This window comes from Trichomycterus rosablanca, chromosome 20 (genome assembly GCF_030014385.1).
Source record: "Trichomycterus rosablanca isolate fTriRos1 chromosome 20, fTriRos1.hap1, whole genome shotgun sequence".
Classification (NCBI taxonomy): Eukaryota; Metazoa; Chordata; class Actinopteri; order Siluriformes; family Trichomycteridae; genus Trichomycterus; species Trichomycterus rosablanca.
The window spans coordinates 9,441,464-9,462,544 of record NC_086007.1 but is presented as its reverse complement, the minus strand read 5'-3'; the positions used below and the strand labels follow the sequence as shown (position 1 = coordinate 9,462,544).

Here is a 21,081-nt window from a genome sequence, read left to right as displayed (position 1 = left end):
GGTTTAAAACCAAGAAGGGAGGCTAGTTCCACCTATTTATTCATACTTTTCAGAACCCCTGATTGTAATAGATATTTTATGTAGGATAGATGCTGTTAGTGAATGTTTATAAGCAGATAAACAATTAGAGGCAAATAAGAAACAAATCAGGTGTAGATGCTTTAGAATAGGTGTAGGGTAATTAAACATTATGCCATGCTCTCTTGTACGTCCATAATACTTGCCAGACGCAGGTTACTTGAATTTTGGATCAAGATTTAAGGTAGAAAAGATCTAAAATCTACCTCTATTGGGCATCGATGGAGGAAGCATCAGTTACAAATACAGTTAAACTGGCTACTATTTCATGTGTTTCATGACATGTACACTGATCAGCCATAACATTACTCAGTGTCCATTTTATCAGCTCCACTTACCATATAAAAGCACTTTGTAGTTCTACAATTACTGACTGTAGTTTATCTGTTTCTCTGCATGCTTTGTTAGCCCCCTTTCATGCTGTTCTTCAATGATCAGGACTCTCCCAGGACCTCTACAGAGTAGGTATTATTTAGGTGGTGGATCATTCTCAGCACTGCAGTGACACTGACATGGTGGTGGTGTGTTAGTGTATGTTGTGCTGGTATGAGTGGATAAGACACAGCAAAGCTAATGGAGAATAGTCCACCAACCAAAAATATCCAGCCTACAGCGCTCCATGGGCAGCGTCCTGTGACCACTGACGAAGATCTAGAAGATGACCAACTCAAATAGCCGCAATAGATGAGCGATCGTCTCTGACTTTACATCTACAAGGTGAACCAACTAGGTAGGAGTTTCTAATAGAGTGGACAGTGAATGGACACAGTATTTAAAAACTCCAGAAGCGCTGCTGTGTCTGATCCACTCATACCAGCACAACACACACTAACACACCACCACCATGCCATTGTGACTGCAGTGCTGAAAATGATCCACCACCTAAATAATACCTGCTCTGTGGTGGTCCTGACCACTGAAGAACAGAGAGAAAGCAGGCTAAAAATGTATGCAGAGAAACAAATGGACTACAGTCAGTAATTGCAGAACTACAAAGTGCTTCTATATGGTAAGTGGAGCTGATAAAATGAACAGTGAGTGTAGAAACAAGGAGGTGAAGCATTTCTCAGATTAGTAAGGGTATAGACTCATATTTACAGCAAAAATTTAACTGACAAATACGTAGGTAAATAGTGGTGACACTTGAATATATTACATTAACAATCAGTTTTGACTACAGACGTTAATAAATATGGATCAATGTGTAAGAATGTTCGTTGGCACCATGATTCAGAATATTGATGTTTAAGTTCCAGTACATTCTTAGTTCCACTATTACTGTGCTATATAACAAGCACGCAAGCTAAAACGAGGGTAAACTTCAAAAGCATTGGATTAATACATAAGCTCTACGTATACACCCGTTTACTGAATAATTAACATGCGTGAAGCTTAAAGAGCCAGAGCAGTGGAGCGATAAGGAAAAAGCTGTCAGCAGTCATCTGCCCCTATTTAACACAATTGTAAAGTGACTGGCTCGTGGCAGGATGACAAACCACACTGTTGCTCTGGAGGTGTGAGTGTGTGTGTGTGTGTGTGTGTGTGTGTGTGTGTGTGTGTGTACACCTAGTGAATTAATGAGAGAGAAGTGAAGTTAGTCCAGTCAGTGTACAGCAGACAAGCTACAAAGCAAAGAAACCTCCATGGTACAGAGCACACTCATACAACTTGTACTTTTCTATAAAGAGTTGATGTTTTTGCAGCCGTCTTATAAAATGTGCAGTGTTTTGAACATTATAAGGTTTTCAGGCACAGCTGTGTGACCGTACCGGGTCATAAAAGGAACAGTTACTAGCTTGGATCAACTGAATTTTGGGTTTTGGATCAACACCAATCAACCATAACATTAAAACCACCTCCTTGTTTTTACACTCACTGTCCATTTTATCAGCTCCACTTACCATATAGAAGCACTTTGTAGTTCTACAATTACTGACTGTAGTCCATCTGTTTCTCTACATACTTTTTTAACCTGCTTTCACCCTGTTCTTAAATGGTCAGGACCCCCACAGGACCACTACAGAGCAGGTGTTATTTAGGTGGTGGATCATTCTCAGCACTGCAATGACACTGACATGGTGGTGGTGTGTTAGTGTGTGTTGTGCTGGTATGAGTGGATCTTTAAATACCGTGTCCACTCACTGTTTACTGTAATAGACACTCCTACCTAGTTGGTCCACCTTGTAGATGTAAAGTCAGAGACGATCGCTCATCTATTGCTGCTGTTTGAGTTGGTCATCTTCTAGACCTTCATCGGTGGTCACAGGACGCTGCCCACGGGGCGCTGTTGGCTGGATATTTTTGGTTGGTGGACTATTCTCAGTCCAGCAGTGACAGTGAGGTGTTTAAAAACTCAATCAGTGCTGCTGTGTCTGATCCACTCATACCAGCACAACACACACTAACACACCACCACCATGTCATTGTCACTGCAGTGCTGAGAATCATCCACCACCTAAATAATACCTGCTCTGTGGTGGTCCTGGGAGAGTCCTGACCATTGAAGAACAGCATGAAAGGGGGCTAACAAAGCATGCAGAGAAACAGATGGACTACAGTCAGTAATTGTAGAACTACAAAGTGCTTCTATATGGTACGGTATGGACAGTGAGTGTAGAAACATGGAGGTGGTTTTAATGTTATGGCGGATCAGTGTATGTGTACTGCAATTTCCCACATTTTTAAACTCAGTTGTGGAAACAGAACAGAAACAAGAGTCAGCATTCCTTTAAGACACCCTGCATAGTCTGTTTCAGATCTTCAACCACATGCCAAAAATCTGCCAGACAAGCAGAGGGAGAGAAAAATATAAGAGGCTTTTAGGTCACACAGGACAGGAATATAAGAGTTTGGAATTACAGCCCCTTTAGTATTTCAGTCTGAAGTAAATCAGATTCCTTCGATTTCAACTTTAATACAATTTGAATAAAAGGGAAACGCCTGTGAAATCGATGCTCTTTGAACAACAGGGACGAGCAAAAAAATGCAATGCAGTTTTAAACTAAATATCCTTTTTATTATGATGTGGACAATACATTTTGATATGTGATAGGTGTGTGCTAAGTGAGTGCCAAAACACACTTATGTGGGCTTTATGGAGTTAACACACTGTAGGATGCATTTATGCCAGTGCCTGATGCTTCGCACAAGTCTGACTGGCACTTTGTATTAGTAAGGGCTAAGACAGCGTAAAAAATCACTATTCACTTCAAAGGCAACCCAAATCTTGAATGGGTGTGGGGGGAGTGTGGGGGGAGCTCTGACTCTGGCTCTGTACATCCGTCTCAAATTTGCCAGTAAGTGAATGTGTGAGTATGTGATGTCAATGCTGAAGTGGTTTAAACTGTAGAACTACACTGATCAGCCATAACATTAAAACCACCTCCTTGTTTCTACACTCACTGTCCATTTGATCAGCTCCACTTACCATATAGAAGCACTTTGTAGTTCTACAATTACTGACTGTAGTCCATCTGTTTATCTACATACCTTTTTAATCTGCTTTCACCCTGTTCTTCAAATGGTCAGGACCCCCACAGGACCACCACAGACAGAGTAGGTATTATTTGGGTGGTGGATCGTTCTCAGCAGTCACAATGCAGTCACAATGACATGGTGGTGGTGTGTTAGTGTGTGTTGTGCTGGTATGAGTGGATCAGACACAGCAGTGCTGCTGGAGTTTTTTAATACCGTGTCCACTCACTGCCCACTCTATTAGACACTCCTAACTAGTTGGTCCACCTTGTAGATGTAAAGTCAGAGACGATGGCTCATCTATTGCTGCTGTTTCAGTTGGTCATCTTCTAGACCTTCATCAGTGGTCAGAGGACACGGGGCGCTGTTGGCTGGATATCTTTGGTTGGTGGACTATTCTCAGTCCGGCAGTGACAGTGAGGTGTTTAAAAACTCCATCAGCACTGCTGTGTCTTATCCACTCATACCAGCACAACACTAACACACCACCACCATGTCAGTGTCACTGCAGTGCTGAGAATGATCCACCACCTACACAATACCTGCTCTGTAGTGGTCCTGTGGGGGTCCTGACCATTGAAGAACGGCATGAAAGGGGGCTAACAAAGCATGCAGAGAAACAGATGGACTACATGCTGTTGACCTTCTATTTAAATAGCAAACTTTACTTTTTTAACTAAGCAATAATTACAATTGTTAGGCTCTATTAAACAGTAATAAAACCTCATTATACTGTATATATTTTTGGACCCAGCATTTTTTTTCTTGAGTTTGGTTTAGTTTTCAGCCTAGTGTGTTGTTTTCTTCTTGTTTTTGGCCAAGAATTTGTTTCAGTGCATCTTAAGACTATAGTATTACAGCTGCTGGACTTGATGCATGAATAAAACGCCTTCAGACAGAATAGAAATCGATGCTTGTTAATACACACCACATGCAAAGTCTAAGAAACTCGGGGGAATTCAGAAACCACCTGTCATGGTGACCTTCCTAATGTCCTTTTCTTGCTTCCCTGCCCTTTCCGAGGCAAAGGCGTATCCAAGAATGGGACGCAACCAGAGAGGATCAATACCAAAAGTATTTGCCAAATGAAGCGTACAGGCTCCCGTCAGCATCGCTTTAAAGCAATTTCACTTATTGACAATGTGTTTCAGAGCTGAATCACCTGTCACTAGGTATAAGAGGTCTGGATACAGAAAACATAGAGAAATCATTATTTATTTATTTATTTATTCATTATCTGTAATAGCTTTATATTGATTATGATTAAGGTGGGTCAGACACCACCAAACAAACACACAACAATCTCTGGATTTGGGAGGGTAGTATGAGTAGTAGGTTCAGCTGTTTTAGACCAGGGTTTTTTACTCACTCACTCACTTTCTTAACTGCTTATGCAATTAGGGTCACCTACCCCAGCTTTTCGATGGGCACAAGGCACACAGTAACACCATGGACGGGGCGCCAGTCCATCACAGGGAAGACACACATGCACACACATCCATTCACCTATAGGGCAATTCAGTCTCCAATTAACCTGACTGCTTGTTTTTGGACTGTGGGAGGAAACCAGAGCTCCCACACCCTGATCAGCATTATTATACCATCAACCAGCCAGCAAAGGTCGTAATTCGCTCAGTTATAAGAAGTCCCTGTCCAGCTCATCCAACCCTATGAACAACAGCCAATCGTTGTTCATGCAGCCGCCCAGCCCAGCTGGATGGCAGAGCTGAGATTCCATATGATGTAATCGAAATCCCAGCTCTGGTGTGCTAGTGTGTTTTACCACTGTGCCACCTGAGCGGCTAAAATCAATTATTCTAAATCAATTATTCACAGTCTTAAAAAGGCTCTTCTTCACTACCAGAATGAGGACTATAACAACATGGCTTGACAAGTTTGGTACAAGGAACTACAGTGGCTTATCCTAAACACCTTCAGGATGAATTGAAACATCAATTGTGAGGGAGGCATTCCTAACGATACTGGCTATCCTTACAATTGACTGACCAGGCACAAGTTCTCACAGTCACAGAGTAAAAGAGCCTTTCAGCAGAGTGGATGAGCCAACTCCATATCAATGCCTTTGGTTTTCAATGGGATGTCTACATACTTTTGGCCATATTGTGTAAATGATGCTTTTTCCAGTTTGCTTTACTATGCCACAGAACAGATAGAACAAAAGAAGTTGGTTCAGTGCTTCAGACTCTTGCGATAAATGAGGAATACATTCAGGCGTTAAAAATCTGACCTCAAGCAGAAAGAAATAAACGAATAAATTTACTTACAACGAATATTACAGTGCAAGTGGAATTTTTGAATGTTGCAATATCTGCCCCTATTGTTCAGTGATGTTTGTTTTGTAACCCCAGTGGAGTGTGGAAGTTCTCTGTGTACTCTGACTGTTCTAACGTTAAATGGACTTCAATAAGGGGTTATTAGCCATGTGTCTGAAATAGTCCCCAACTCCCTATGTCCACAAACAGTGCTGTTTAATGGGTACAGTCTAATCTTTTACACTGCCCCAGACATTCTCCCCAAAATACAGCCATATACAGAGACAGAGTAGGGCAGGCAAACCGAGAACACTGATTTTATCTGCCCTGTTGCTTCACGCACACAATACATATCGACATATCAGCAGTTCACAATAGTTCTCACCATTATGCTACTGTAAACAAGCAATTCAGAGGCTTCTTCATATCCATATATTTCTGAGAACGGACTTTTGTTAAGGTCAAGGCTGACTGACCTCCACCTATGTGCTGCCATATACAATTTTTATATACTTTTAATATTATGCCTACATTCTTTACCCCAAATGTAATAAAGAAACATAATGCATTTAAATGAAAATACTCTGAAGATACTGAGGCCGAGACCACTCACCTCCCACGAACTGCATGCCTCCGGCCACGCGGCCCACCGTGCGCGAGATGAGCTCGGACACGCAGCAACCCATGAGTCCCGTGAGTGCCACAAGCAACAGCAAACCGCATCCGGTGCCCGTGATCACAGTGCAGATCCTCCACTCCATGCTCGGGATGCCCTGAAAAGCAGCGTAGCGTCCACACTGTTCCAGCATCACGGTGGCCTGACTGGTCTCGTCATGCACCGGGTACGAGCAGCGGCGAAAAGTGCCGAACGACACCGGCTTGCCCATCTGCGAGCCCAGCAGCCAATAGGGCATGAAGAATCCCACACAGCACGCAGCGGCGCTCAACAGAGACACGAGCGCCCACACGACTCCAGCACATGTCAGACTGGACGCCATGGTGTCTTCTAGATAATATGTACCTTCCAAAAAAAGTAGCTTTAACTTTGTAGTTGGTTCCCTTTCGTGTGTTTGTTTATCTCCACTCACTTCTCAGCATGGTTCTCTTTGGGTTGCTCCCTGTCCCCTATCAGTCAGAAGAAAACAGCACAATATAACATGACAGAAGTTTATGGGATGTCAATACATGTTTAGATGTTTTGGAACACTGAAATGGTTATTTTATTATACACATTGTACATGTGTGTATGTTTATATAACAAATAAATGGGCAACTGTAGCTAAGTGGTTAAGATATTGGACTAGTAATCAGAAAGTTGCCACTGTTGGGCCCCTGAGCAAGGCCCTTAACCCTCAATTCCTCAACTGTATTTAGTAATAATTGTAAGTTGTTTTGGATGAAAGCGTCTGCTAAATGCCAAAAATGTAAATGTAAATAAAGGCATGGGTTCAAGCCCCACCACTTCCAATTTGCCATTGTTGGACCCCTGAGCAAGGCCCTTAACCCTCAATTGTTCAAACTAGTATAGTAATAAATGTAAGTCACATTGGATAAAAGTGTCTGCTATATGCCAGAAATGTAAATGTAAATAAGAGCACTGGTTCAAGCCCCACCACTGCCAAGTTGCCACTGTTGGGTCCCTGAGCAAGGCCCTTAACCCTTAATTTCTTACACTGTATTTAGTCATAATTGTAAGTCGCTTTGAATAAAAGTGTCTACTAAATGCCGAAAATGTAAATGTAAATAAAGGCATGGGTTTAAGCCCCACCACTGCCAAGTTGCCACTGTTGGGCCCCTGAGCAAGGCCCTTAACCCTCAATTCCTCAAACTGTATTTAGTCATAAATGTAAGTCGCTTCGGATAAGTCTTTGCCAAATGCCAAAAATGTAAATGTACATAAAGGCATGGGTTCAAGCCCCACCACTGCCAAGCTGCCACTGTTGGGCCCCTGAGCAAGGCCCTTAACCCTCAATTCCTCAACTGTATTTAGTCATAATTGTAAGTCGCTTTAAATAAACGTGTCTACTAAATGCCAAAAAAGTAAATGTAAATAAAGGCATCATATCTGCCCTAAATCATCCCCTTATCCCTTAATAATAGACTATTGCTCCTCACTCAGTTTGATTCATGTTTATAAATACATTTGTGTTCATATTTATAGTGTATTTATGAATATATGCAGTAAAAAGTATATTAAAATAATCAAAAACAAACCTAATTAAATAAGCTACTTGTTCCTAAACAGCAATAAGCAGTAAACACAGTAGTACAGTACTGTTAAAACTTACATGATATATAAGACCATCCAAATGCCTCAGGTCCGAATCAGCACTGACCAGTCCCAAACTGGAAACCAACAACAACTTTTTCCCAGTTATCACAGTCCAGAGATCCGATCAGATCAGAACGAGCGTCCAGCAAAGTCCTTAGTTCCCAGAATGTGTAAGTCGAAACCGAGTGTCCCGTTTCAGGAAAAGTAGCTGAAGTTAGATCAGAAAGATGCTAAAGATCAGTGAGAGATCAGTGTGAGATCAGTGAGAGATCAGTGTGAGATGTGAGAAGTGTATAAGCGATCTATGAGATCAGATTGATATCAGCGCGAGATCAGCGTGAGAACAGCGCGCGGGCTCTCCTCTCCTCTCCTTTCACTTCAACTGAAGTGTGGGAGAGAGCAGCGGCGGAGACCCTCCTCTCTCTCACCCCCCTTTCTCTCTCTCTCTCTCACACGCACTCTCTCTCACACACACAAACTCAAACGTAGCTTTATTGGCATGACAAAAAACACATTCCAAAAAAAGTTGGGACAGTAAAGCATTTACCACTTTGTAATGTTGCTAGTCCTTTTCACCACACTTGAAAGACGTTTTGGCACCGAGGATACCAAGTGATTTAGTGTTTAGGTTTTATTTTGTCCCATTCTTCCTGCAAACACGTCTTAAGATGTGTAACAGTACGGGGTCGTCTTTATCACATTTTTCGTTTCAATATTCTCCACACATTCTCTATTGGGGACAGGTCAGGACTGCAGGCAGGCAAGTCCAGTACCCGTACCCTCTTCTTCCAGAGCCATGCTTTTGTAATGTGTGGTTCTTTCTTTGAGGTACGTTGTTTTTAAACATTTCAATAATTTTCTCACACATTTGTTGACAAACTGGAGATCCTCTGATCATCTTTGTTCATCAAAGCCTTTCCTGGATGCTGCTTTTGTACCAAACCATGATTACAATCACCTGTTGACATCACCTGTTTGGAATCACATCATTATTTAGTTTTTTTTTTTTTTTTTACCTTATTACTAGCCCTAAATTGCCCCTGTCCCAACTTGGACTGTGTTGCAGGCCTGAAATGCAGGAATGTAGGTATATTAACAAATGAAATGAAGTTAAGCAGAAAAACATGAAATATCTCAGGTTCATCCTGTCTGCAATCAAATAAAAATCAAAGTAAATGTAAGGAACACTGTATTTTTATTTTATTTGCATTTTCCATACTGTCCCAACTTTTTCTGATTTGGGGTTGTACATTAACCTAAAATATATGCAGTGCCACGGGACCATGGAACACAGGTTTCCCCAAACATCCTTATGGGAGAAAAAGACCTTGACAATCAATGCCCTTTAAACTCAACGCCACTTCCAGAACCAATTGACGTTGAGTTTCTAGGTACCACTGTAGCTTTATTGGCATTATTGTAATGAGAATAACATTGCCAAAGTATTACAACAATAAAAACAAAATGATAATAAAAGCAACAACAACAATAATTGGGCCATTAAATCGAATGCACCCCATTTGAGTGAAGTAACTCTATGAAACACTTTGCTCAATTATAAAATGCATTTTAAAGTTAATTTTAAATACATATGGCACTGATTTGGTGGAATTGCCAATTACAAACTGCATGACCACAATAGAGAATAAAAAAAAAACTAATTAAAATAAAGGTTTTGTGCAAAAGTTTAAGGTAAACCCTTTATACCAAACAGGTGATAATGATCACAATTCTCAAATGATTTATTACAACTGTTTGCAGTTGTTGTGGCTGAAACATGTAAATTCAGTAATTAGAAAGGGTGTCCCAAAACTTTTGTCCATATAGTGTATGAACTGGTGCAAAGGCTTACAGTAAAAACTGTAACACAACCCAACAAACTGATTTAGTTGAAATGTTGTTTATTTGTTTATAGTCATGCAAATCTTAGTGTGATTTTTTGTTTTAATCCTCTTATTTTTAATCTTTTATTGTCTCAGTTATTGTGACTAGCTGAGTTCATCTGCCACATCAGAATTGCTGCCAGGCATAAAAAAATGCAACAAAGGGTGGCATTGTCTATAAATATGCTTCCTCTTTCAGTGTATTATAGCGTTCAGAAATGAATGATGATCCCAGATCAGTACTGAGTTTATTCAGTAATAAAACATGTCAGATTAAATGAGCAATCCTCAGCAGGACTGATAAGACATCAGGGTGGTAGTGTTTGTCGAGGGCAGCAGATAAGGTGTGGGGTACATGCCGGGGCACTTGAGTTTACACAAGGGAGACACTCGGCTGAATTATTCAGAAACCAGCAGCAGTCAGGGTGACCTTGTGTTTTACCTTTACTTTGTTTTTAACGCCTAGTGCTGAATTTTTATTATTTCTCTTTAATATAAGAAGATTTGGGTTTAATCAGGGTCAGAGATGTCTTCCATGTGACATCACAAGGTCAATTTTATGTGCATAGCTGAGTTTAAAATGGTAGAACATGCACAATTATCTTTTACCCACAAAATTGTGGACAGGCAGTGCTGGGAAGTAAAAGTGTAAGTATTGAGAATGTTGTTTATGTTGTATTTTCAGAAAACCCACAGTAAACTTATGAGATTTTTAACCCCAATCGTTCAGTCTTATGGTCTTATTCACACAACTTGGAGAATTGCTGTTTGTAAACAGGTAAATAGGTAACAGATGCTTATTTATGAGCAAAAATGTGTGAGGCTTGCCATTAAAAAAACAGTGAAAGCAAATACTACAACAGTTTAAGAATAATGTTATTTTTTGCCACTCAGGTGGTGCAGCGGTAAAGTACGCTAGCTCACCAGAGTTGGGGTTTCGAATACATCGTATCGAATCTCAGCTTTGCCTTACCGACTAGGCTGGGCAGCTGCATGAACAACGATTGGCTGTTGTTCAGGGTTAGAGGGTAAGAAAGTCGGATCATATGTCCTCATAACTGGTGCAACTGTGGCCCCTGCTGGCTGACTGATGGCACCTGCACAGGGCTGAGGAATAATGCTGATGGGGGTGTGACCCTCCGTACACAGTGCCCGTCAAGTGTATGAACTCGACTCGTGCAAGTGAAAAATGCAGTCTGTACTGACTGTGCATACCGAAGGGGGCGTATGTCAGTTGAGAGGCATCCTCAGTCAGCGGTGAAGGGTCGAATCAGTATAGAGAATGCAATCAGGGTAATTGGACACGACTAGACTGGGGTATAAAAATTGGGGGAAAAAAGAGGGGGAGAAAAAAAAAGAATAATGTTATTTTTAACAAATGCATGCAGAGAATTTAGGGAATTTGCCTTATACACTCCATAACATTATTAAAAGATTCAGAGGAACCACAGATATCATTGTGTGTAAAGGGTAAGGCTGCAAACCAATAGTAAATACCTGTGAAAAACTGACACTTCTGATACTTCTGTAAAAATATAGCAACATGAGCTTGTGAGTCCTTCCTTGTCAGTAAACACAGTCACATACGAGGGTTCTTCAAAAAGTTTCTGCACTTTTTTCTTTACTTTATTTATTAAGAATTTCAAAAATAAATGACTTTACTTTTCTACATAATCACCTTCTGATGCATTTTTTCAAGCGTCGTATCAACTTTTTAATGCCATCAGCAAAATGTTTTTGGTTGAGCGTGTAGCCACTGATGCACCGCTGCTTTCACATCATCATCACATGAATATCATCTTCCCCTTAAAGCTTCTTTGAGCGTCCAAATAGGTGGAAATCAAATGGTGCTAAATCCGGACTATAAGCTCTCTCTCTCAGTCTCTTAGACATGACTAATTACTACTCCTCCCACCCTCATCGTTTCCAACCAATGTATAAAAGTGTGGAAACTTATTAGAAACACAACTGACTTCTCTGGGCTCTGGCTCATCTGAGATAGACAGATGGAAATGTGTGCTGTAGACTAACAAGTCCACCTTTAAAATAGTCCTTGGAATGAACAGAGCGCTTGGGTGGCACAGCTGTCTATTCTGCTAGCCCATTACTGTGGAGAATGATGAGTGATGCTATCAGCCAGATGGACGTCTACACAAACGTGATTGGCTATGTCTTGGGAAGGGGGGTTGGTGGCCTGTCCAGGGTATTACTACCTTTATCAGTGTTTCCCAGTGGAACTGGACCAAGACTGTCATATTAAGAAAGTTCAACAGTTCAAATACCCAGCCCAATAAGGTGCACAAAATGTCAAGGGATTTGAGTACTTTCAGATTTTACTGTATATTGCAAATTGTAATTAATAGTTATTGTTGCTATGGCTATGTCTGATGCAATATGTACAAAAATAAAGTAGTAATTGTGGCATGTGCAAATGTTTGAACACCATATTGAGTTAGTAGTATCACTTCTTTAATAGATATTACAGTTTACAGAAACCTTCAAGTTCTGACAGACTTTTAGGCTGCAATCATACACATTATGTTTTAGACCTGTAATAATGTTAAATGATGTTAAGTGGGCTGTAAGAGTCATTCGAAAAGCTTACAGGTGTTGTTTTCTTTTAATGACTTTTCCATGTAAATTATGTTTGTACAAGCAACACTGTACAGTATGATGTAGTACCACCACTGCTGTGTCAGCTTAACATTCCTGCTTTTTCCTTGCTGTCACATGACGTTTATGACATAATGTAAAATCACAGCAACAACCTATAAACCCCCAGCAATCACTATCAGCCGCTAGAGATACAATAACAACCACCTAGCAATCACCTTGAACACTATAGCATCCACTTAAAATGCAGTGTTAAGCTAAAAACTATATCAACCACTAAGGATTTGATAGCAATCAAATAAATAAAGAAATAAATAAGATAATTAGTAGTACATGTTAGTTCTCAGCTTAAGTGCTTAGTAAAGAGGTGGGTTTTTAATCGTCTTTTTAAGACAGTGAAAGATTCAGATGTACGGAAAGACAGGAAGTTTCCACCACTTGGGTGCAAGTATATACAAGTATAAGTGCACTATACTTGTATAGACTATAGCAACCACCTAAAATGCAGTGTTAAGCTGGCAACTATATCAACCACTAAAGATACGATAGCAATCAACACCATAGAATTTGCTCAGCAACACACTAGCAACCACCTGAACTACCATTGCAACATTGACATGTACATTTACATTTACATTTTCGGCATTTAGCAAACGCCTTTATCCAAAGCGACTTACATTACAGTTACAGTATACAGTCTGAGCAACTGAGGGTTAAGGGCCTTGCTCAAGGGCCCAACAGCAGCAACCTGGCAGTGGTGGGGCTTGAACCAGCAACCTTCTGGTTACTAGTCCAGTATCTTAACCACTAAGCTACAGCTTGCCTACACAGTAGCAACCATAGTAACTATTTAGTTAAATACTGAGCAACACTATACACTATAGCAAGCACCTAAAAATGTCAAAAGCTAGCAAAACCCTAGCCACAATCAAAGATACCACAGCAATTACCAAGCAACACAGCAGTAGCTCCTGAACAACCTTACCAAAACCTTAGCAGTATGAGGAAATTGCCTAAGTCACATTTAAGGTCAAATTTATTTGTATAGTGCTTTTCAGTATATACATTGTCTCAAAGCAACTTTACAGAATCCAGGACCGACAGACCAAACACCTTTGTTGAGCAAGCCAAGGGCAACAGTGGCAAGGAAAAACACCCTTAAAATTACAGGATCAAACCTTGAGAGGAACCAGATTCAGCAGTGACCCCCATCCTACTTGAGTGGCCTGGAGAACACAAATCATACATAAACAAAATTAATTTAAGTTAAAAGTAAAACTAGCCAAAAAAATAATGTAAACAATTGGAGTTCTATGATAATCCGTAGTAATTACTGCATTTTATTTTTAATAATTTTTCCCACTTTTTTTCCCCCAATTTTCTCCCCTAATCTAGTCGTGTCCAATTACCCTGATTGCGTCCTCTATACTGATTCGACCCTTCACCGCTGACTGGGGACGCCTCTCAACTGACATACGCCCCCTCCGGCACGTACAGTCAGTCATTTTTCACCTGCACTAGTCGAGTTCATACACCGACGGGCACTGTGTACGGAGGGCCACACCCCCATCAGCATTATTCCTCAGCCCTGTGCAGGCACCATCAGTCAGCCAGCAGGGGCCGCAGTCGCAATAGTTATGAGGACCTATGATCCGACGTTTTTATGCTTAACCCTGAACAACAGCCAATCGTTGTTCATGCAACCACCCAGCCCAGTCGGAAAGGCAGAGCTGAGATTCGATACGATGTATTCGAAACCCCAACTCTGGTGCGCTAGCGTACTTTAGCGCTGCGCCACCTGAGCCGCGTACTGCATTTTTATATAAAATGCTTTTTGAGCTAACTTTTAAGATACAAATGAAGGTGTGTTTAAACATTTGCTGGCACAAAAAAATTTTAGTTTTAAAATAGTTTGCTTGATAGCTTTTGTTTACTTATTTTTATTGAAGTCTTAACAAAGTACAGTATGTTCCGTGCCCAAGTCTTCGCATGCAGACCGGAACGCATTGCTGGATCAGATCGTGTTGAGGGGGAAGAAATAAAGCGATGCTCACAACAGCTTCCTAGTCGACGTGGTTCGTTTGTTTGGGATGGCAGACACTAAATTGGAAAGTGCACCTGACAGTTCAAATTTAATTCAGAATAACAACGGCGCTAATGTTTCCTCTCAGCAAAACAACCCTTTATCCAGAAAACTTAATAAAATTCTGGAAACCCGCCTGGATAATGACAAGGTGAGTCGAAGCAGTTTCATTCGGAGCTGGATGCTAACTAGCTAACATGCTAGCTCTACCCACTATTCTGTTTTTTTTTATAGGTAGACATTTTTATTATTATTGTATTATTACTGCAGGGCAAAAGCATGGCATTTCCCCACCTATTTAATGTACAGACTACTACATCAAATATTAATTAGTTAGCTAGCTAACTCTGTTAGCGACTTAACACTTAGAAACCTGTTTATCATATGCAGTATGGTTACAGTGAAATGAACTAAGTTCTCCAACATGTATATCACCCCTGCGACATAAATATATATTTAAAAGCATTGCAGAGTTGTTCAGCCTTTGTTTAGCGTTTATGATCTGGCAAAAATAGCTTTCATGATGGAAAGGTAAAGCAGGACACCACTGCACTAATATCACTACAGCGGTACCTTGAAACTCAACATCAGTTGGTTCTGGGAGTGGCGTTGAGTTTCAAGGTATTTTTTCCCATAAGGATGTATGGGGAAACCTGTTAATGCGTTTCATGGTCCCGTGGACTTGCATATCTTTTAGCCTTATGTAAAATAATGGGGATGTTTTTGACACTTATACACTGACAATAACACAAATATAGTATACGAACACTGAAATAAAAAGCTGATTCTTACAATTTCTCAGAACCCCGAGCTGTAACACAAGTTTAAAAGTGAAACAGGAGGAAAATCCTAACTAAGAAATAAGACTAACTAGAAATCACAGTTCACTCTCAACAGTGTATCGCTTAACTTCAAGAGGGCCTTTACTTTTTCACAATGGTAGTATAACATTTACTTTTACATTTTTTGCATTTAGCAGCATCTTATCCAGAGAGACTTACAGAAGTGCTTCCACAGTAAGCATTTCCCTACTCTAGTTTATGTTTACAACAGTCCAAGGATACAACTCTGCTGAAACCCTGTTAGAACAAAGTTTTATTCTTAAAGAAATAAATAAGAACATTAGTAGTATATGTTAGTTCTCAGCTTAAGTGCTTAGTAAAGAGGTGGGTTTTTAATCGTCTTTTTAAGACCGTGAGAGACTCAGATGTTCGGACAGACAGGAAGTTTGTTCTACCACTTGGGTGCAAGTATAAGTGGAGAATGAATTATTTATATACCGATGAGCCAATAAATTAGGATCAGGATGGCACTAGGACATTTGCAGCAGGTCCTTCAGCTTCTGTATGTTACGTGGTGGATCATCATACAGTGAATTCTGGTCTACATGATAATGGAGAGGATAGGTCAGGATTGCTCTTATGTCTAGTACTAATGCATGCATGCACATTGTGGGTGCTTTTGATGGTGGACAGAAGTGAGCATGGGCACTTTGATGCAGCCCCATACACAAAAGAGTTTAATGAACTGTGTATTCAACTCATCACCAGTATTAAAACAATCTGCCACACTTTTTTTTTTTTTTTTAGAATATAACATTATTAATAACAATATAAATACTTGTAAATACTTGTTTTGAATTGGTTTTGGCTGTACATTGTTCTGTGAATCCTGTGAACTTTAAACTTGATGTTTTCTGTTTATAGGAAATGCTGGAGGCGTTAAAGTCCCTCTCGATTTTCTTCACAGAGAACAGCCTCCGCACACGAAGAAACCTGAGAGGAGACATCGAGAGACGTAGTTTGTCCATCAATGAAGAATTTGTGCAGATATTCAAAGATGTGAAGGAGGTACAATGTGATCAGCTCTCCATGATTTTATTAGCCAGTGTTGATGTAATGCAAAGAATGTCTACACACGGTATACTTATGTAGGATTCTACTGAGCGGCTTCGTTTTTTTATGTCATGTACATAGGAGCTGGAGAGTGTTCATGAAGACGTCCAAGCCATGAGCTCCTGCTGTGGAGAAATGACCAGCAGGTTAAAGGTAGATTTGTCACAATACCAGAATTAAGTCAATACCAATAGCTAAGTTTTTAGTGTTGTGTTGACTTTTATTGGCTTTATGAAATATTCTAACATATTCATAGATATTTTAGTATGTGAAGTTGGCACTTTTAAATATTCTGTTCATTCACCTAAATGAATAGCTGGTAACTCATAGTAGTCTTGACTGTAGTTGACTGTTATTTTATGATGCTGTAATAGCATTTTGCTACACTTTTATGATAATTGATGTCTGCTTGTTTTGATAGGCTGCCAAGGTACAAACCCAGGACTTGATTCTGAAAACCAACAACTTACAAGGAGAAAAGTGAGTTTAATTGAAAGCTTAATTTAACACACATGATACTTTGTATGTTTTTATATATATATATATATATATATATATATATATATATATATATATATATATATATATATATATATACAGTGTATCACAAAAGTGAGTACACCCCTCACATTTCTGCAAATATTTTATTATATCTTTTCATGGGACAACACTATAGAACTAAAACTTGGATATAACTTAGAGTAGTCAGTGTACAACTTGTATAGCAGTGTAGATTTACTGTCTTCTGAAAATAACTCAACACACAGCCATTAATGTCTAAATGGCTGGCAACATAAGTGAGTACACCCCACAGTGAACATGTCCAAATTGTGCCCAAAGTGTCAATATTTTGTGTGACCACCATTATTATCCAGCACTGCCTTAACCCTCCTGGGCATGGAATTCACCAGAGCTGCACAGGTTGCTACTGGAATCCTCTTCCACTCCTCCATGATGACATCACGGAGCTGGTGGATGTTAGACACCTTGAACTCCTCCACCTTCCACTTGAGGATGTGCCACAGGTGCTCAATTGGGTTTAGTCCATCACCTTTACCTTCAGCTTCCTCAGCAAGGCAGTTGTCATCTTGGAGGTTGTGTTTGGGGTCGTTATCCTGTTGGAAAACTGCCATGAGGCCCAGTTTTCGAAGGGAGGGGATCATGCTCTGTTTCAGAATGTCAAAGTACATGTTGGAATTCATGTTTCCCTCAATGAACTGCAGCTCCCCAGTGCCAGCAACACTCATGCAGCCCAAGACCATGATGCTACCACCACCATGCTTGACTGTAGGCAAGATACAGTTGTCTTGATACTTCTCACCAGGGCGCCGCCACACATGCTGGACACCATCTGAGCCAAACAAGTTTATCTTGGTCTCGTCAGACCACAGGGCATTCCAGTAATCCATGTTCTTGGACTGCTTGTCTTCAGCAAACTGTTTGCGGGCTTTCTTGTGCGTCAGCTTCCTTCTGGGATGACGACCATGCAGACCGAGTTGATGCAGTGTGCGGCGTATGGTCTGAGCACTGACAGGCTGACCTCCCACGTCTTCAACCTCTGCAGCAATGCTGGCAGCACTCATGTGTCTATTTTTTAAAGCCAACCTCTGGATATGACGCCGAACACGTGGACTCAACTTCTTTGGTCGACCCTGGCGAAGCCTGTTCCGAGTGGAACCTGTCCTGGAAAACCGCTGTATGACCTTGGCCACCATGCTGTAGCTCAGTTTCAGGGTGTTAGCAATCTTCTTATAGCCCAGGCCATCTTTGTGGAGAGCAACAATTCTATTTCTCACATCCTCAGAGAGTTCTTTGCCATGAGGTGCCATGTTGAATATCCAGTGGCCAGTATGAGAGAATTGTACCCAAAACACCAAATTTAACAGCCCTGCTCCCCATTTACACCTGGAACCTTGACACATGACACCAGGGAGGGACAACGACACATTTGGGCACAATTTGGACATGTTGACTGTGGGGTGTACTCACTTATGTTGCCAGCTATTTAGACATTAATGGCTGTGTGTTGAGTTATTTTCAGAAGACAGTAAATCTACACTGCTATACAAGCTGTACACTGACTACTCTAACTTATATCCAAGTTTCATGTCTATAGTGTTGTCCCATGAAAAGATATACTTAAATATCTGCAGAAATGTGAGGGGTGTACTCACTTTTGTGATACACTGTATATATATACATACACACACACACACACACACACACATACACACTGATCGGCCATAACATTAAAACCACCTCCTTGTTTCTACACTCACTGTCTATTTTATCAGCTCCACTTATTATATAGAAGCACTTTGTAGTTCTACAATTACTGTCTGTAGTCCATCTATGTCTCTGCATGCTTTGTTAGCCACTTTCATGCTGTTCTGCAGTGGTCAGGACCCCCACTGGACCACCACAGAGCAGGTATTCTTTAGGTCATGGATCATTCTTAGCACTGCAGTGACACTGACATGGTGGTGGTATGCCAGTGTGTGTTGTGCTGGTATGAGTGGATCAGACACAGCGGTGCTGCTGGAGTTTTTAAATACCGTGTCCACTCACTGTCCACTCTATTAGACACTCCTACCTAGTTGGTCCACCTTGTAGATGTAAAGTCAGAGATGATCGCTCATCTATTGCTGCTGTTTGAGTTGGTCAACTTCTAGACCTTCATCAGTGGTCACAGGATGCTGCCCACAGTGCACTGTTGGCTGAATGTTTTTGGTTGGTGGACTGTTCTCAGTCCAGCAGTGACAGTGAGGTGTTTTTAAAAACTCCATCAGCATTGCTGAGTCTGAGCCTCTCATACCAGCACAACACACACTAACACACCACCACCATGTCATGTCACTGCAGGGCGGGCTGAGAATGACCAACCACCCAAACAATACCTGCTCTGTGGTGGTCCTGACCATTGAAGAACAGCATGAAAGGGGGCTAACAAAGCATGCAGAGAAACAGATGGACTACAGTCAGTAATTGTAGAACTACAAAGTGCTCCTATATGGTAAGTGGAGCTGATAAAATGGACAGTGAGTGTAGAAACAAGGAGGTGGTTTTAATGTTATGGCTGATATATGAGCGTACTACATCCGTCATCTTACCAACGTCACGTGATGCATGACGTCACATCGCCGCAGTTACAACAACTTTAATATCAGACTAAATGAATTCTGTCATTCTCCACAAAGCTACTTATAACATTATTCAGGGTTGTACTTAATCATAACATTTTTAATGTTAGTCTTACTCCACTTTCCCCCATCTTTCTTCTTCACTACGAACGCCGTTGTAGCTCCAGTTGAATTATGGGATAGATTATCGGACAGTAAGTGTGCATCGTTTGCCTACTCAAAAATGGCTGCCCAGGCAGTTGGTCATCCGGGTACTTTTCGCATACTGTTTAATGAATACTATGTATTCAGGCATACCAATTGCTCTTGCGTACTGCTTTCGCTTACTGTTCAGTATGGAAGTATGTGATTTCAGACACAGTCTTGACCTTTTCATACGGTCATTATAAGTGTGATTAGTAACAAGAGCCGCTTCCTTTAGCTCGGGTGAATTCCAGTTCTCTGTTCTGAAAAACTTTGTCGTGTTGATTACAGATGGTGTCACATGGTTTATAAAGGCTAAAGCACAAAAATGCTGAAGCACAAAACTTAGCTGTGTGAGCCTGACCCCATTTACTTCAAGCACTTCTGCTTCTGTCCAACATTTAATGTGCAGATCTTACTTGATTGCTTTTGTCAGATTTGTAGTTAGCCTTTGCTCTGTTCCTTTTTGTAACGTCTGAGAAATTGAAACGAACGTCTATAGAATCATGGATTAGTAAGAAATTCAACTTTTGATGAATTCTAATAAATGATTCATGAGGCAGCACTGCATGATTTATTTTTTCTCTTCATACTTCACTGCAGCATCTGTAATTAATCCTGTCAAGTCTGTCCACGGCTCATTGCGAATTCTACCGATTACTGTCTCCAATAGATAACAGAAACAACGTGGCCAAATAACATTTGCCCTGGGGACATAAAAATGGGCACCCACGCTTTGAATGATAAACCGATGTCCAGGGACTGAGCACTTCCATCTCCTGTTACCAGCCACAGATCAGCTTTATGGTCTCTGCTAGTACCTCACAGTTGTTTATGACCATTCAGTGGCTGCCAATAAACTCATTTGGGTGTAATTGATGGGAGAGACGGCCGCGTGAGATGGTGACAGAAATGCTCAGCAGGGTCTCCTGCCTGACAAAACATTGGCATGCCAAGGTGAGAAAGAAATGAGATGAAGTGATTTATGCACAGAGCGTGTTTGGAATGCTCTGAATGGTGGGAAAAAAGAGCGTAGGTGTGATTTCAATCTGAGCTTCCAGAGTGGCATCTGCCAGTGGCATGTTGGCACAGCTCTGGTGAGCATCTGGTTACTCCATGCACAAGTAATCATGGGCTCACACCAAAGGGTGTGTTGGCATTCCAATGTAGCAGTAATAGTTATAGTA

General features: G+C 40.8%; 2 protein-coding genes across 2 annotated transcripts in view; one reads left to right on the top strand and one right to left on the bottom strand.

The window, feature by feature from the left end:
* The window catches only part of LOC134334526 (LHFPL tetraspan subfamily member 6 protein), a 92,775-nt gene extending 84,318 nt beyond the window's left edge, over window positions 1–8,457 (bottom strand). Inside the window, exons 1-2 of the mRNA XM_063016871.1 lie at window positions 8,114–8,457; window positions 6,439–6,950 (exon numbers count right to left, since the gene is read on the bottom strand). Of these exons, the coding sequence (XP_062872941.1) occupies window positions 6,439–6,823 (385 nt within the window). The 5' untranslated portion in view covers window positions 6,824–6,950; window positions 8,114–8,457. The remainder of the gene's footprint in view (window positions 1–6,438; window positions 6,951–8,113) is intronic.
* A 6,204-nt stretch (window positions 8,458–14,661) lies between these two features.
* The window catches only part of cog6 (component of oligomeric golgi complex 6), a 53,684-nt gene continuing 47,264 nt past the window's right edge, over window positions 14,662–21,081 (top strand). Inside the window, exons 1-4 of the mRNA XM_063016418.1 lie at window positions 14,662–14,827; window positions 16,383–16,526; window positions 16,653–16,724; window positions 16,993–17,051. Of these exons, the coding sequence (XP_062872488.1) occupies window positions 14,684–14,827; window positions 16,383–16,526; window positions 16,653–16,724; window positions 16,993–17,051 (419 nt within the window). The 5' untranslated portion in view covers window positions 14,662–14,683. The remainder of the gene's footprint in view (window positions 14,828–16,382; window positions 16,527–16,652; window positions 16,725–16,992; window positions 17,052–21,081) is intronic.